General features: G+C 36.8%; 1 protein-coding gene across 4 annotated transcripts in view; it reads right to left on the bottom strand.

The window, feature by feature from the left end:
• Window positions 1–19,537, bottom strand: part of CDK17 (cyclin dependent kinase 17) — a 93,185-nt gene that overhangs the window by 26,024 nt on the left and 47,624 nt on the right. For all 4 annotated transcript variants that reach the window (XM_049792175.1, XM_049792178.1, XM_049792176.1 and 1 more), the window contains 2 exons: window positions 13,438–13,602; window positions 6,828–6,961 (listed from right to left, as the gene is read on the bottom strand). In XM_049792175.1, coding sequence (XP_049648132.1) covers window positions 6,828–6,961; window positions 13,438–13,602 — 299 coding nt within the window. The remainder of the gene's footprint in view (window positions 1–6,827; window positions 6,962–13,437; window positions 13,603–19,537) is intronic.

Genomic DNA, 19,537 nt, shown 5'->3' on the forward strand with positions numbered 1-19,537 from the left:
AATATAAAATTTTTTTAAAAGCACAGATACCAGAATTACAATCAGATAGCTTTGCTTTTATTTAATTTATTGCAATGAAAAACTTATGAAATTTCTAAGTAATGTTTCAGTGATGTTTGTAACAATTAGTATTTTTGAAACCACAAAATTAGAATTATAGGTCAATAGGATTTTTTTCATGTAAGCCATCAAAAATATGAATTCTGAACAATTTCTTCTTCAAAATACTTTTAACAAGAATTTCATGGATATGTTCTTAGACTCTGGACTAGCTGAATAAAGATTGCTCTTTCATTCTTTTTTCAGAAGAACGCAGGCAGTTTTTTTATTTACTTCATATATCCCAGAAGTTTTAAGGTGAAAGGCTGAAACTTTTTCAGCACAAATACAGTATTCAGAAACTGCATTCCAAGAGCTTCTATTCACAACCAATGAAACCGAAACAAAACAAATACATGTGACACAACACCAGTTTTGAAAAATCTGAGAAAGGAGAAATGAAACTCAAATGTGAAATATTATTTTCTTTTCATCAAGTGCATAAATACACAGGAAATTTGTGACAGATTATGCCAGAAATACTTCAAAATTCTTCTTGCATGTTTTTTTTGTTTTGTTATTATTTTACTGCATCTCAGAGAGCTTGTAAAGAAGTGAACTTAGAGACTATAAAGAATAAGAAAAATAATAATAACCATAAAAAGACAGTGTCTGATTTTGTTTGTCTGGCTAAATTATCACCTAACAAGATACCACGCTGTGGCATTAGTTTCAACATAAACCCTGCTGAAATCCAGGGTCTGATGGCTGACTCAGTGGTAAGTGCTGGGCTGTAACAGATGCTAATAAAGCAAGCTCTGCCTCATTTACTGCTACACCTTCCTAATTTTTAAACAGAGGTTTCTGTATGTTTTCATCAGTTTCTGTAACAGAGTAGTAGGAGAAAGTACCCAAAGAAAAACGTAGCAAAAGTTTATCAGCTTACAAGAAGAACGGGGTGGAGGGGAAGGGAACTGGAAAAAACACCACGGGAAACAAAACAGAACATATCACTGCAAAAACGCAAACTTGGACCCTTAACACAGTTCTGTGTAACGTTAATTACTAACACAAACCATTCACGCCAACACAAAGCTGCAAGTTCCAAAGGGAAAGGCCCATGAAGAAACTGGCTAATTAAAAATAAACCAACTTCTTGAATATGGAAACTGGAAATCTGACCTTCCTGGGCAGGATAACAAGGCTGGAGTGCAGGGTATGAAACTGCACCCAGGTACTGACTTCTCATCTACTGAATTCCAGTGATTACTAGAGATGTGTTTTGTAGGTGGCTGAACACATCCAATATGATAGCAGACTACTCTTAAATGGAACTTAAAATGCAAGCCAAGTTATGAAAAAGCAAAACCAAAAAAGCAGATATTCCATCTTTATAGAAAGGGTACTGCGTAGTGCAGTAACTTTTCTAAGGGAAGTAGCATTTGCAAGTGGAATGCATGAACTTTAGCATCAGGATTACAAAGGTTCCCAACAGAAGAGCAAAAAAAGCATCAACTGCTGATAACAGACAGTTACCCCTAGAAAATCTAGTAAAAGGCAGGTTAAACAAGCCTGTCTGTTACCCAAGCTGAAATTATTTTTCTTGTTGCAATGTCAGTTTTCTTCTGCAGAGGAAATGAAAGTCTGCTAATCAAATCGATAAAAAGGAGGTCCATCAGTTTCATCAGAACCATACTAGTAATTTAGAACATGCACTTGTGTTTTTAGAAGAGGGATTTCGAAAACATCAAGCTTCATGTGAACTTGAAAGCAGGAGTTTACAAAAATAATAAGGCGCTGTGTACTAATGCCTGCCGGGGATCCACAGGAGCCTCTCGAGTGGCAAGAGACGTAGGGCTGAATGCTCAGGCTGTCTTTGATATAGTGCTTCCTGCTTCCAAAACTAATGACAGGACAAAATACCAAAAAGACCCAAAGCCTGGGTCAGTACTGCCAGCCAGTCTGCTGTTCCAGAATTTAAACAATTGAACGGAGCCATGAGTGCCCTAATTGCACATGTGAATGCGGACCTACGAACCACAGCGTAATCTGAAGCCTACAGAAAAATCTTAGCACTACGTCAGCTGAAAAACATCAGCGAATTCTGTGTGTTTTTCTCTGGAGAAGGTGCGTTTGCCCAGCTGGACCAAGAGTAGATCAAGTTACTCAGGCTGCGTCAAGACCCTTGAGCCAGTCACGCCCCTGGTAAAGGGGTAGAGATCACCAAAAACTTACTTCTCATCGACGTTCTTTCTTTCGGAAGGTGACCAGCACAACACACGCATGGCTACAGGATAACTTCATAGCCTTTGTATTTCACTCTGTTCAGCTAAAAGCACTAACCCTGCAGCTAATCCTCCCAGGAGAGAATTACACCCTATAGCAGTGTGGTAGGAGCAGCCTGATCTGGAACACGCTTCTGTCACTAATGTGACAGTCGGACGGATAAGAACTGTTTCTCAGGATAAAATATCTGGGAAACAGGCTGGCGAACAGTGGGTTATGGCCCTCCGCCAGTTCACATGCGAAGATAACTGACAGACCTTGGACTTCTGGGAAAGGGAAACAGATGTTTCAATTTGCACAGGCTGTTTCGCCCTATTTTTTATCCACCACAGTTAATAATGAAGCATTCACTATCCAGTACAGGGGCACAGGGCCCCCAGTGAACACTTAAGGCTTGAAACATGAATTTATAGTAATGCGTTACTGCCCGTGTCTTCTTTTCCAGCACATCAAAGTGAAAATGCTTTAAGCTGTAACTCCACGATCTGGAGAAGCGTTTCTGATTACATGATGAAAGCACCTATGCTTAAAATACAGACACACATGCATTCATTCTTAGGCTGTATTGCTTCTGCTGCTTGAAAAAAAATGATTCCATACATCTGTTTTGATAAACAGTTTTACTGATTTACTAAGTAATCATTAATATTAGCATGAGATTAGTAGACATTTTAATTAAAACCTAACAGCTGTTTGAAGCCAAATACCTCACACAATAGATGCTTGCATCTACTGACAGCATGGTTCCCGAATGAGGAGAAGGAATGAGAAAAAAAAAAATTTAAAAAAGCAACTGCTTTATGGACCATTTGTAGCCTGCGGATTACAGGCAAAATAAACTTTATCTAGGCAACACAATGGGATTCTGGTACGTTCTCTTTGTTTTCTAAGCACACGATAACAATGAACAATCATTTAAAAAAAATAAATCTAGTCCCACAACCACAGTGTTGTCGAATTCAGAAGCAAATGCATATCATCTCCCTGTCTGCAACAGTCATGCTGGCCCGAGTTTTATGTCATTTGGGGGGGATGACAGATTGAAAGCTGGTATCTCCATGGCTACTACTGAGGATGCAAAGTTTTCACCCCAGCAGATTTTTCATTGTGGAGCAGGATTCTTTCTCATTGAAGTATCACCACTTCATACCTAAAATGCTTCATATTTAGGTTACACTGCAGTGTGAGGATTTCCTATCTAAACCAGGTCAACTTAAGGTTATGAAATTTTAGCTTTCTATTTCTATGGAGATTTTGCTACAACAAACACATTTTCTAGTTGCATCTCTATTGTCTGTTTTGCACTTGTCTATTTTCCAGGATATCTCCGTATAAAAAAATTTTAGAAAGATCAGGTTTTCTTTCCCAACAAAGTCTTTCATAGACTCTGGACAAGAGAATCTGTCTGCTCTTCAACAACATTACAATTTTATTTGTAGCTCTGAATTATTTAACAATTACAGAGAAAGCAGCTTTATTATGCGCTTCACTGCAGAGGGGATGGACACCACGCATCAAAATGTATATTCTGATGTACAAAACATCCCAGGAATACTCAGTATTGGTAATCAGCACTTTGATTATAGTATGCATGTTTCTAGCAAGCATTTTCAAAAAAAAAATTGGGGTTTTTTTGATGGGCTGCTAATTTTCAGAGGAAGTTCAAGCTGAGCATGAAAAGTTTGATACACAAAGTTCTTAGAAGTAAAAAGGACTGCTCCAAGGTTTCAGCTTTACCCAATTAGTTACCTTCAAAACAAATCAGGACTTCTGTCAATTCAGCAGAGAGAAACAAACGTATATAACCAAGAATTTATGTACAAAAATACTACATATACTGTGAATATCGGCCAACCTAAACACAAAAAAGGACACAGTCATAATGTGACAGGTACATTCATCTTACTGTGGAAGAACAAGGAATATTGCTTTATTGAGTTTATCCAACTAGGTATATTTAATCTAATACATTCTACAATGGATTTCAAGTGCGACTAATGACTTCAGCAGACTACAGCAAAAACACACTATCACACATGTACTAATTTACTCCAACCTGTATGTATAGCATACAGCTATAACTCATCCTCAGCAACTATAAAGGCCTCAGGCTACCCAATGCCTAGAGATGACAGATGTCCACAAACCAGCAAAAAAAACCTGAAATAATAGAAACTTACATCACAAGAAAGATTGTTTCTCTCTCTTTACATAATCAAATTACTACTATTGAACCAGCCAGCTCCATGGCACAAATTACCCAAGGCATGAAGGCAAGATTTGGTACAAATTTGGTTCCCTCAAAGGCCGAGGAAGCAAGTAATCCCATTCCAAGAACAGTAAAACCTGGTTGTCTATGGATGTACGTCTTAAGACTCAACTCACATGTGGATACTGTAGTGTTTAATAAAGGTTCCATCTTTCCTAGCAGTGGATGCATTAGCAATCTCTCCCGATGCAGAGCTTTTTTCACAGAAATTAATACAAAATTAGCATCTGAGATTTCTATCCATCTGTCAAAACTGACAGAAAATGACCCATGGGAAAAATAGGAGGAGGGAAGGACTGGCAGATGATGTAATCACTTAAGGCCTTTTCGCTTAGGAAACAAGAAAGTTAACTGAAAAGATTATGATTAGAAAGGTATCTTAACGAAAGCTACAAGGATTGTTATCGTTTTTTTCCTGTGGAATGCACAAACATGTAAAACCCCCACCTACTCTGCTACAAAGCCCTTCTAAAAAGTAAAATTAAGTCAACCAAAAACATCACTCAATGACAGCATTCTTAAAATTCAGAAGTGAGAATGTCCACAGACATTAGGTTGAAACCTTATTGGAAAAGTCACCATATCAATACTGAAGTGATTTGGGGAAAACATTACAGTTCTCACAGAATGTACATGAGTAGCTGCCAAAAATTAGTGCTTTCATTGACTTAGCCAGTTAATGAAGAAATAATGTTAATTTCAACAATCAGAAACAGGCATTTGGAATTTGGAGAAAAATGAGAAAATTAGCATTGGATAAACAAAACTTATATAAAAGCTTCTGAAAGCCTCTTAAACAGTAATACTAGAATGATTTCACAATTAAAGAGGCCAATGGAAAGATGCTTTTATTTGACACCTTCTGAAAAATTACACAGGAATTTCCTGAACTTTAATGACGATCACCAAGTTCTTTTCTAATTTCTTTTAGAGCATCTTGAATTCTAGTCTAAAAGAGAATCCTTTAATAGTTCTTAGCCCTCTCTGGAAGACGACACATTTCCATTTCAGTTTAATTTCATTATGTATCATTAATTTCCGTATTTCTTTCCTGTTCTAAATGTGCATTTCAAAATGCAGAGGAAATGGACAATGAACAAAAAGTAAATAATCCTTTCAAATAATTTCCTTGATTATTAGTTTCTCCGGCATACATTCTCATGTGCAAGTTTTCACAATTAATTTTTTTCCTTAATTTAAGCATCCTGCATAAATCAATAGACCCACGTTAGTTCTCCCAAGTAAATGGTTTAACAGTCTTTAGATGAAACCTGAGATTAACATACAAATTTAGGAATTTGAAGACAAAATCTCCCAGGTGCAAGAAACGATATAAATAATTAATACAGCTAATTCACAAGTTCTTGGAATCATATCAGCATTACATTCTTGGAGTCTTGGAATTCCAAGCATAACAGAACGCCTCACAAATAAAAAATTTTTGGCACCTACACCCTACTGTAACTTAACCAGATCTGTTTCCCCATTTGAGATAAGGCTTTGAACTAAGATTTAAAATCTTACAAACTATGCACATTGGTACATATGCTATAAAGCAGCAACTAAAAAATTTTGCATGCTTCGGTAACAAAGGCATCATTATAACTGTAACTTTTATACACTCAAGAAACAGGGAAGTGTTCTGTTTTTCTTCGCCAAGGGAAATGACAACAAAGCAAGCTCAAGGGTGGCTAGTATTCATAATGAGACTCATAAATAAAGGAAATTATGTGCACAGTTATTCATAAGGTACTTTTCCTCCTTTTGTTTACCATCCTGTAAAGTTCCGTTCATTAAAAAACAGGAAGAGAGGGAAAGGCTGAAGCAGTCAGGACCATCGCTGCTGTAGCATTAGTTTTACGAAGATTAGAAAACAGTCTTAAGTAAAAAATGTCTAAACAGTGTATCTTCTTGAACATACTCAGTGAATTGCACAGAATATGACAAAAAGATAATCAAAGTCTACTTAACTGATTCTTCCCCAAAATCAAAGTTTCAAAATACATTTAGATTTTCAAAATCAACAGCTCATAAACAATGCAAGATAACCATCTGATTTCTGCGTGACGAATGAAGACAGAAATTTAAGTGATATTAAAATTATGCTCTCTGCATGAAATGTATGTCAGAATGGTTACAGTTAATCAAGAAGACAACCAGTTATAACAAACAATTAAAGCAACCCCCAACTCTCTTGTCAATTTAAATGATCCTTAAATGAAAAGTAAATTACCTCCATTGAGATTCGTCTGTGTATCCGGTTTCTGAGACAAACACCTGTGGGAGACTGAACTTCATCAGACGATGTTCCAGAAGCTTGGTCACTTTCACCATCTGACCCCATTTTCAGATTTTCATGAACAATATCTTAAAAATAATCCAGAGAATTGAAAACAGTTAATCAGTATTCCACCAAATATCTCCCTTGTACAGATGGAAAATAACTGTATCATTACTGTGCGCTGGGTTATATGGCAAAGTCAGACTCATCACACTCATGGTAGTCTTGGTATACTTCTTATGGCTCAGGAAACACAAAGTGAACGTCATAGGACTTCTGCACAGACTTTATCGTTATTTTTTTCTTCTTTGGTTTGCAGCAGAACTCAATTTTCCAAAACAAAAGGTAGACAGTCCAGTCCCAGTTTTAATTCCTATAAGCCACCTTCCCCCTCACAGCTTCAGTTCCTGAACTCCCTCACTACCTCTTCTATTTGCTTTTGGATATAAAACATTACTGAGAATATTTAATGTTTTCAAATCAGACTACCTGATGTTAGCAACCTAAATGTTATCTTCAGAAAGCTTAAAAAAACCTGAGAGGTATAGGTACTGTTTTCAGGAATGCCAAATACGGACACTTGAGATATAAAAACCACTGGTGTGTGTGTATGTATGGAGGAAGAGGATGTAAACTGAGCATCTAAATAGAGGCCTACAATGTACAAGTGGATTCAGCAGAGGACCTGATAGTAAGGAGCAATTAAATGAAATCTGTGACGTTATGGAGGAATTTAGGTAACAAACTATGTGATGTTGCAGGACCTTCATGTCAACGGAAACTGGTACTTTTAACACAATCCTCTAGGTTCATCCACACAAAAGAGTTTAAGTATATACATATTCATTACTTTTAAGCACCATAGGATCTTCCAGACTTCGGAAGACAAACATGGTAATGAATGAAGAGAAGATCAAGATGGTGTCATTAATAGCATTAAGAGCCAAATGTCTTGCAAAGGACACACAATGGGAAATTGGTGATACAAGCAATTCACTAGGAGTAATGCTCCGTCATCACCTCTGAAATATTTGAACTCCAAATTACTAGAAAGATTAAATACTTACACATATAAAGGAGGTGCTTCAAAAGACACCAATTTTCCTGCCCTCTCCTGATCCTTGGTATTAAGCATTATCTTGTACAGAGGAACAACTAAAGAGTCTCAGAACTCTACCCCTAAAAAAATGCTAGTATTAGCAAAAAACACAGAGCTCAGTTCAGCCTTACCACCAACATGCCTAAAAATATTTAACATTTGCACAGCATTACAGCAGTAACAAAACCAAAAGAGAAAATGCAAGTTTAATCACTATCAACAAGCAAGAAAGCTGGATTTTCTAGAAAAAAAAACCCTTCAGGCTAATGTTTGGTTATCAGCACATCTTCTAAAATGTTTGTCGAGCTTGGCTAACATAGAATCACGTAGACTTCAAAGGATCAAATTCTTCCTCAGTACAAAGAATTTCCTTTTACAGAAAACAGAATGGATACAAAAAGATTAACTCCTAAGTTATTGGCCCCATGTTTTTTAACTCAAAGTACTGTAATTAAACACACAAGCATGCATCTCATGCACAAAGCAAATTTTCCAGCAGCAATGAGGATCAAAATTGAGTTTCAATTAAAAATCCTCGTTGCATCAGAATCTTCCCCGCAAATCATGCTCAGATTTGGACTGAATAAGAAAAAAATAAGCCGCATTCCTTGCATAATAAGAAGCAATCTTCTGGTTTCAAACAAGGTAAATACTCATCCGTCCTTCTAAAGGCATCGTAGTTTGAACCAGAGAAGATTTTCAGAAAGTGGTCCCTAAAGATCAGCCTTACCCTTAATATAAGCAGACAAAATATGACTCTCTTCTGCCTAGACTCTAAGAAATCTTTCACTCTTTGTAGTCACTTGATGGCTCTCTTTTTAAATATACCTAACAAACTGTAGGAAATTATTTTTCGTAATGTAAAAGCGTTATTGAAAACACTACTCACAGCAAAGCTGTGGTGCTAGCATTGCTGTATCTGGCAAACAGCACATTCACTGTATCAGTTCTTCAATAAAAATCCTCTTTTAACGTACTTTTCTGAGAGGTCACGTAATCCATTTTAGCAATTAGAGCTCTCAAGATTCTGTTTGTAAAATTAAGTGTAACAGCTACTGACAATTGCTCCCCAATCTATTTATCCTCATGTTAGTACAAGCCCATTGATTGGGCCCCAAAGTCTATTTTCTTTAGAGAAACTAGACAAAGAGACAGTTATCTGGGCAACCTCACAAAATAAGACTGACGAAGTTAAAAAAGTACTGTATTTTAAGCCATGGAGCAATTACATAATTTCTTTCTAAAAAAAGACTGACACTTACTAAAGTAATCATGTGATTGATACTGTCATACTTTTTATCTTAAAATACAAAGTTCAATTCACAAAAGCATATGTATTATGAAATTATTATTAAAAAAATGACACTTTGAAATGCAACTCTCAGAACTACAACGAGCATCCTAGTTGACAAAGATAATTCTTCTACTAAGATGACCACCTATGCAGTAATACACAGCTAAGGACTATTTCAAGAACTAGTAACACAAACCCATACATTTAGGGCAGATAACATAACTGCAGGGAGATTTTGCTCTTTATAAATCAGTAATGTAAAGACAAAGTGGGTCTGTACCACTCAAGTTAAAAACTCAGTATATCAGACTTAAATAAGATGATGGTCAATCTATTTTGAATACTGCTGCGATGTGATTAATTCTGGTAAGTTTGGATAAGCTACATACCCATAACCAAAAGGCTTTAAGCAGGATACTGGCTGCAGCATCCAAAAATCTATCATTAAGCACATGCCTAAATTTCTGATGGGCTAAATACCCAACTGCTCCTATCTATAAGGGTTTGCAGATGTTTTAATCATATTCTAAATAGGGATACTTTTAAGTTTTTAAAAAATATCTTGACTGTGTTATCATCTAATATAAATGTGTCCTTTTATTTTATTCAGTTAAAAAGACATTAGCAGAGCCTTATGTTCATTATTTCAACAGCATAAACCCAGGAATAAGGCATTAGCTTAGTAATTTTAATCATTTTACAGAGGTGCATGATGATAATATTTGATTAAGAAATGATGAAAATCATGCAAATATTTCCTTAATTTCACTAAGCTTTTCTATAGGCAAGTTTACCTGCACCAAAGCCAGCTTGCATGGTCTTCAGAGGTTTTAATAGTTCAGGAATTTACTGAATTGCTTTCACTGAATATGCAAGCTGTTCTCTCACACAGGCGTTTATGTTAATGTACTCTACATATCTAATTAAATATCCGGTATAGCCATGTAATGAAAAGCTGTAGATGACTACAGTGTAACAGGAAAACTATGGAAGTACATTTAAAAGAAAAGGCTGTCCTCATTTCAGCCGGGAGGAATGCACCCCAGAAGAAATTCATACAGGAAACCTACAGTGCAGCAAATGAAAACTCCTCCAAGTGAGCTAAAGTAATATCCACTAATTAGTCAGTAGTGAGTCAGACTGCATGATCTTTCCATCTTATTTCAAATGATTACAAAAATAATCACATGACCTGCGTATTGGAGTCCTTCCAAGGTGTACTCTTCCAAAGCTTATTTTTATATGAAGTGGCTACAGTTTATGATTAGATTCAGTAATAACAATCCAAATTGAGGAAGGCCACAGTGAAAAATTGCCTTCGCTGTTAACATTACCAAAGCATGAAAGCTGTATGGACACATCATTCCTTTCAATTTCAGTATTTACGACAAAGAAACAGAACTTCTCTATAACTCTATCAACGCAACAGGCAAAAGCAGGATAAGCTCTCCCCTGGTTGCTACGGAGGTGCACCAGAAGGATCAGCGTCAGTTGGCTTTGCACATTCCAAGCGCCTCTCCAGCGTTCCCAGTAATATAAATAATGGAACCAGGACAACTAAGTTGGCTCTGCATTCAGCCAGGTCAGGTCCAAAAAGGGTTTATTAGCTCTGGCTCTACGATGGACTGCAGCAGTTAAATGTTTCTGGAGGTGCAAGACTTTAGAAGCTGTATAGATATATGTGAGCTAAAAAAAAACTCAGCTAGACCTTCATTTGCATCAGTGGCATGGCTGATTCACAATTTGGCTTGAGAATGATCTACGTTATTTAAAATCATCAAGATAACTGAATACTAAATTTAAAATGACTACAAAATTTTAAACAAAGGCACACTTGTTAGAGATCGGTTCAGAATTTTTGTCTTTACAAAACCTTTTACAAAACCTAAAGCTAACAGAGATGTTTCCAAGTAGAAATTCTTTTAAAAATATTTTTGGATTTTACACGTTACCAAAACAGCAGGAACTCATGTTCAGTGCTCAGAAAGCAAACAACCAAAACAGCAGGAACTCATCATGTTCAGTGCTCAGAAAGCAAACGAAACTCCAAAATCCTCCCAGGCTTCTCAACCAATTTTTATATTGATAATCTCATTCAAAAGCAAGCAGCATGAAGATGTACCTGTGGCGGGTCTTGTTTTAGTCTGTTTCTTAACCAAATAACCATCCTTAACTGCCATGATTTTGTGATATTTCAAGGATATCTCTCAGATAGCATTTTTCCACCATTAGAATAGAGGGAAAAGTGGAAAGAAAAGAGGATGAATGAAGAAAGCAAAGAAAAAAAAGTCTCACGTAGTATAGCATATTTGACCGTTTCATTTCTGATGTCATCCCAATAGAGAAAACCTCAGCATCCTGCTGAGTAATAACCATTCTCATATGGCAGGAACAAAAGCAGGAAAGATGTGAAGAAGGAGCAGAAAGAACATTAGTAATTATGCTTGTATATGCTTGTACTTGCGCTATCTACCACTAGATAACATGTAAAAGTAGCTTAAATTTGCATCAAATGAGTGGGGGAAAAAACCGCACCAACATTAATGGCATCATTGCATCCAAAGCAAAAAGCGAGATTTAATATATACATACCTACACTCAGTAAATCTATTCCAGACTACTTCAACAAAATTACAAATTCTACAGGAATCTATGGCTATTTAAAACATGTTATTATAGCACTTCCTACAGACTAACATATTAAAATTGTGAGTACTATTTAAACACCTGATCACCTATAAAACTCGATCACCTGAGAAAAATAAAACTGATGGCATTCCTCTGCAATACTTAATATGTAAGTATTTTTTTGACATGAAAAATAAAGCTTTGACAAAACTGAAAAATCATTAGAAGAAACCAAAAACTGTTTATGAATTTTCCTTTTGCAAGGCTGATTTGAAGTTCATAGTGAAATTTTGAAGAGGATTAAGTTACTGGTAGATTACATTTAAAAATGCTATAGACTGTTTCTAAAGGCAACACACAAGAACCAGAGTGCAGAAGTATGCAACTCTGCTGTTCCTGTGGATAGTTTGTATACATCTGATTTGGAAAGTAATCCATCCAAGACTAAATCCTAACCAGAGATTTCTTTAAGTACACAATTGTTTGTTTGGTTGGGTTTTTTTAAGCTTTGTCTTCTCGTTAGATCCTTGGCAACTTAAGCAAAGCTTGGCTAGGCAAAGCAGAAAAGAAATAATGTGTGTAGGACTTGAGTGAAATCAGAAATTGATATGGTAGTCAAACTGTACACACTAAAACCTGTTTTCTTCTGTGGTAACAACAGCTGCAAAAGTCCATTCAAGAGGACAGAATTCTTTTTTCAGTTTGAATGGTAGCACAAACAGTAAAAAGGCAAGGTTTGGAGCATAATGAGTAATATTACAGCAGAGAAGGATATAAGTGGTTTGGCTACTATCTTGAAGACTCATAGTTTAATCTTGAAGATCAGTTTATCACACACTTCTAAAGGAGGACAGAAGATTGAAAAACTCATAAAATTCTAATTAAATTATGACTTGCTCTCATTTTCTAGTATCAATTAATTAAGCACAATTTAAAATAACATAAAAGCAGGGTAAAACATTAATGGTGACTGGAGGCAGCAACATGACAAATTACTTGAAGGAGAAGAAAAAAGAATTTGTAACTTATTCGCCCCACAGAACCACCAATATAGCTCGGGACCACAACAAAAAAAGATAATTATAGTTGAGTCGCCTTCATTTATCACTGAAAAAACCAATTCTTTTTCTTATAATAATGAGAAGTCTAAATAATATACCAGTTCTTTTTAAATTCCACATGTAGGATGACTATTCCCTGTTTTTATCATATTTAATTCATTGTAGTTCTCACCAATGCTTAACTGAGACAGACACACAGGTTTCTTGCAATGTATTAAGAAAGAATATTTCGTAACTTTTGTAACTTTGCAACTTGTCAAAAATTCATGGGTCACCGCGTGTTCTTGCAACTGCTTTCTTCCTGAAAACCTTAAAGAGAAATTCAGTACCTTAAAAACAAGTTTCTCCAAGAACTCCCGAAAAAGATTACCACATTCCCAGAGATTTATTAAAGCATTAGAATAACCATATCTCTCGCTAAGAATCAATACAGACATTATTCTTCATAGAAAAAGGAACTTAAACAAGGCAGTAAATTACCTAATCTGCTCCCATTTCTGGGCATTGCCATGAAGGAGCCGAGGCTTCCCCCTATGACGCTATGTGGTCTCCGTAAAGGGGGCTTCTTGAAGGATCCTGTGTACTGGTGGAGAAAGGAGTGCATGCTGTGAGACGTTGGAGGCCTGCCATTCTTCACAATTGGCTCTACAATTCACAAGGATGAAATATTCATTCCCACAAGCAAGTAGGAGTGTCAGGAACATGCCAGAAGAAAAAAAAAAAAAAAAAAAAAAAAGAAAAAAACAGTTACTAGACAGGAAATCACCACTCTGGTAAGATTCTCTTTCATACTAACAGTAGACCATCATACTACTGCCATTTCTCTATTAACAAATTAATACAAAACATGGTATTTACTCTTACCCAAATTTAATTTTACTAAATTCTGTCACTCTGCTGCTGGATCAGTAAATGACCTGAATATACAGTCTAAAAATGTGAATAAAACTCAAACATAGCTTTTAATATCAGTAAAGTTATTTTATTCTGAATTAATGATTTGTCTTATTGCACAATGTTTCATCTTTACCATAATTTAAACAGACCAGCTGGTAGATCAATTCACATGATGAGCAAATTCAACCACAAGCCTTTGGAAATATTTTCCCTCTCAAAATTCTTGAGGGTCACTAGCAGAAAGTGGAAGTCCTTACAAGGAAACATACCTGTCTATACCCACCAGAGCTGTCATGCCATAATTAAAGGTTACTAACTTAAAGGATATCAGAATAATTAAGTATTCAATGAGTTATTCTTGGCTTTCTATTGGACTGTGTCTCAAACAGTTCACTGTACTTAGACTTAAACCCAGGATTGTCAGATTTTTTAAAAAAAATTATTATTGATAAGCCCTTTCTAAAAAAGATGAAACATTAAAAATTTTAAAATCTTATATACAAATGCGCACAGAAATTCAGTGTTAGCGTTTTCTCAGCAACCTGACTCTGCACACACGGACTAGCACTCAAGGATTGCCATGGTACTAGAAGCAGTCTAACTCTAAAAACACAGAGGATTTTTTACCCCAACAAGAAGCAGAATAGATGTCAGCTTGTATTGACTGTCACAAAACTGCACTTCTCAGAACCACTGAGGAAGTCATTCATACAAGAAATTAAAGAAGAAATACTCTTACTACAGAAAAGGTACCCAGAGGATGTGCCAGAACACTTTAGATTCAAGCAATTTTATTTTTCTATCATTCGATTCTTACTACCACTACAGATACGTGTTGTTTGGTATTATTTGGAAGACAGAAAAGGCATCAACCACGCATTGAGCAACTGCAGCGCGAGTGCTACTGAACCGAGTGGCACCTCCCGAGTGTTCCTGGAGCCGCTGGTCCCAGGGCGTAAGGCAGCTGGATCTGCTCAGAGCTTCACTCACGCCTGCTGCAACAGGGAGCACTCTGGGATGCTACTTCATCACCCCGACTTATATTCTCACATGCAGGGACCCCAAAATCTTGCCTTCCCTTCCAAAATAAGATAGGAAGAATAATATAGCTAGGAGAAGTTATTTTATGAAAAGCAGAATTTCAATGGTGAAGGAAAAACCCAGCAACAAATACCTAATAAGCCAAGGAAAGCAGGATCCTGAAGGGAACCTCCCTCCTTCCCCAGATGTACCAAACCTTTTGGATATATTGTTATGATTGGTCTGACAGAACTACCCAAGGACAGGCCAGTGACTTTATATGCAAAAATTTCTTGCATAATTATTTTTTAAACATAATACAGTAAGACAAAAAAACTTTTTAACTCAGCTGCTGCAGGGAAAAAAATAAAAGCCAAAAAACCCCAACACGTCAGGCAGAAAACAGTATTTGAAAGGACACATCAGCACTGTTACGAACCTGCCTGCATCTTTCAGTTAGGATCCTTCATAAATGCAGCTTCAACACGGGTGAACGTAAGGAAAAATACACCATACGTCTGTGTATAATGTTCATGAAGTACGATCAGCGTCTTCACCTTCAAAACTCTGCACATCTCCGTCCCAAATCCTTATTTCTGTTTCTAAAACATTGCATCAAGCCTTTTGATTTAAGGGTGGCATCAGCTTCCTTGTTGTGTAACTTCAACAGCAGATTTATCCTAGGGCAGCAGGCAGCAAATTCCTCATCAATTCTTGCATAGAATCTATTACTACTTCCACATGACAGGAAACAGGATACAGCACAACTACTGCTTTTGGTTTTTATATATTTTTATATATTAAAATCTGCTTTTTGCTTTCCAACTTTCTTACTAATCTTTGATTTGATCTAGTTTCTAGACTACAGACATCACACTGAGTTTAGACTCAGTGCTGAACAAATGAATGGTAGCACTGAAAATCCAAATACCCGATGAGTACATCGTTTGTTCTGTTGAGACAGTCATCACCGGTTATAACTATGATGCCTGGTGGGTTTTAGTGGCTAGTTTGCATAATTTTAAAGTTACTACTTCATTTGTATTCCATATATAAGCAATAAATAATATATATTAAACATGTAATTCTACTGCATTTTAATCATTGTTTCTAAAACTAAGTTTTTTATGAAAAAAAGAGAGCCAACTCAAAGAGATGGTTTTTCTGGGAAAGTCTGGGAAGTAAAACTCTCCTCCCTTTGACCAGGCCCTGCTACACCAAGCAAAGCAAAAGCCCCTCAGTTTTTTGTTTTGTTTTGAAGCCCTAATAATAAAGCTAGGAAGAAAGTTCTCAGATTTTTGTTGTTGTTGTTGTTAATACGGAAATACACTGCTAAAAATCACTCAAACATTTTTTAGCTCTGCCACTGGTGTCAATAGCCTTACACTTTGAAGGGTAACTTAAACCCTGAGCAAAGTGCGGAGACAGACTGATACTTGGTAACTGCAAATGCATCTCCCATGGTAAGACAAGTCTCTCGTGCACGTGCAAATTCTGCATCAAAACAAACGCTACTTTTCTCATCCTAGTGAGAAACTGAAGATGCCAGAGTACATCTCAACCAAGGTCGAGAAGCACCAAAGGCAGCACAGTGACGGGACAGGGCCGTACGGCTGGAAGCAGAACTCTGCCCAAAAGCGTGACAGTACACGCCACGGCCACCCATACCCACCTCCATACATCCGCGGCCGCTGAGGATGCCGGCACCCCTAGCCACGCTGGAGCGTAGGCACACATGTGGACTACAGCTGCATTCACAGAGCACAGAGTTGATCACTGCCCTTGTATGTTACGGCTTTTGTCTACTTGCGATAAAACTAATCTGCCTCCATGAGCTGCGGAGTGTGTAAAGAAGGCCTAAGTTCATGACTACACTAAGCAGAGATTGAGTTTTATGTTCAGTACTAACATGACAGTGTGATGAACAGAGATGACTGTTTAAAAAATTTGTTTTCCTCACGGCACTGGTAGGTTTGCACGTATTTTACAGTGTAAAAGAAAATTCCTAAAATATCCCCAAATATGAAAAGTGCAGCTCAAATATAAGGGTAAACACAGACCACATTAATAAGCAAACAGCAAATTTATACAAAAATGAAAGACAAACTGTTGACATAATAAGATACAATTATACAGAAATAACTTTTGCCATCATAAGCAACTATTACCTTCCTATACTATCACAAGTATTGCTCTTAATTATGGGGCACATTATAAAATTTAGCTACAATAATTTAGGTCATCTCCTAGGACAGGCATAACTACCGACAAAAAAATGAAGGTTACAAAAACTCTCAGATTACTAGTATACTTCTGACTAAGTGAAATATTAATAGCACTTGCTTACAAATGTTTTTTAGAACTCCAGTACACATTAATTTACAAAAAAGAGGTATCATATGGCATTTTATGATCATATAACATACAGGCTTATGGTCTGGAAAAATATTGTTGTTATATACAGTTAAGTTTGCACTGTTGTATGCTAGAAACTTTTAAAGAAACATTCACATGAATTCTGCACTGTGTGCTGCCTCCTCCCTGCAAACATGACAGTAACGGCTAAAAGCTGGAACAAATATTGAAAAGCAAGCAAACTCTTGCTGGAAATGAATTTACAAGACTGTTTATTATTATTTTTGTGCATTTATGAGATACAAGATTTAAAGAAAGTGCTTTTTAAAAAAGTATTTAACTCCCTCTGCCCAAAGAGGTCCCAGTAATTCTTCCTAAGTTACAATTCATTTAATTCACATGAATTCTTTTTTCTGCGTTATTAATATGTTGAATCACTACATTTAAAGGGTAACATTGCAGTTTTTAAGATGTGAATTTAGTGCAACTGCTTGGTCTTGAATAAGATGAGTCAAAACTGTAAAAGTTAAATGCCTTTACTACAAACATCTATAAACTGCTTCTTATAATTTCATCTCTTTGATTATAGGTTTGGTTTGTCTCTAAAAAAAATGTTTCCCTATATAAAACTCACAAACATTCCTTAGGTTAGTGTCGCTGTACTTGGTAAATATAACCCAGTAACCGCTCAAAGGCTTAGCTGACATGATGGAGGTGTTTCCAGTACCACAGGAGGTATTTTCATGGTGCTATTGGTTTAATATTCAGCCACAGCCAAAATAAATGCTAGAAGTTAAGAGGGGAGTAGAAAACCACCAGAAAAATCACTGTGCCGCTCTGCAAGTGGATGGATCTGCTGCATTTTGAATATCACACACAGTTCTGGTCTTCCTCTCTCAACTAGATTAAGACTGCAGAAGTATGATACAACCCACCGCCCTGCAGGAAGGCTGAAGAGGGCACCCAGGAATCAGTGGCACCCACCATCACCCCCCCCAGCACAAAAGCGAGTTGTTCACTAAAAAGCCAGCCGTGGCAGGCTGCATATGGCACACGGAATCGGTTCTTCACGCCACGCCGTCTGTGGAAACTCCTCGCCACAGGATGTTACGCGACGATCAGACGCTTGCAAGACTCAAGGGGAGACCGACCAAGAAATCTGCTCGGGGTTGCTAACTGCGCAGAGACTTGCCTAGTTCATGAAGTCTCTGCACTAGAAACTGGTACGGTACTCTGGGGAAATAGCGTTACATTTTGGGCTCTAATCTTAGACCTGCCCTCAAATGTCATCCACGAGAGACTGGAGAACAGACAGGCACAACTCCAGCCGTCCTTACGGCGCAAGATTTCTGCGGCACCCGGGCAGTTCGCTCGTGTTGGCTCATGCTGGCACAACATTCCAGCAAGAGCCTTATTAATCATTTATCTCTAGCTCTCTTTCCTCACCCTGCTCTGTAATCTGTAATTCCAAAGTGATAAAATTTACAAATGCAGAAAGCGAGCCGAAAGAGAGGCTTCACAGTGGTTCTTTTTTAATTGTTTTTGGTCAGCTGTTATTATATTCTCTTCTTATTTTGGCTAGAAAATAACTTCATCTTTGACTCATCTTTCAAGGAATGTCATTTCAATTCTTACGTTTCTTATGCAACCTAAGCTATCACGCAAATCTAGTCTTTAAATGTGAAAGAAGTTACAAGTCAAACATTCTGAATGAGAATGTTTATAAATACTACACTGGTGTACAGGATGAACACATGGTTTCCTTTTCAATGCCTCTGAACACTTACTGAAATATGAATGTGTCCTGCTTTTTAAAAATTTTATATATAAATATAGATACACACAAACACACACATATAATATACACACATACTTTTTTTTAATGCCACATCCACGTTATCTTGCTTAAGAGTGCATCTTCAGCAAGGTTTAAAATTGGGCAACGCATGGTGACTGTGCACTGTTGTATTACTTGATTTTCAAGTTTGGCAAATGCTGAGCTGCCGTTTTATTTAATTTGGATCATTTTCTTGTATTTCTCGCATCCTACCATTCCAACTTCCGTTATTATTGGCATAATACAAAATAACTACAACAGCACTATTCAAAGAAAATACTGTTTAAAATACAACCAGCCTGGCTAATAAAGTTAAGAGTTGCTAGACTATGTTGCTGATCTGTTTTAGAATACACACATATATTTTACGAATATACAGTGCCCAGTAAGGTACCACTGCTTTGATAAGTTTGAAATAATGCCAACACCAATGCTAACAAACATACAACGACAGAAAATAACTCAAATGAG

This window comes from Accipiter gentilis, chromosome 34 (genome assembly GCF_929443795.1).
Source record: "Accipiter gentilis chromosome 34, bAccGen1.1, whole genome shotgun sequence".
Lineage (NCBI taxonomy): Eukaryota > Metazoa > Chordata > Aves > Accipitriformes > Accipitridae > Astur > Astur gentilis.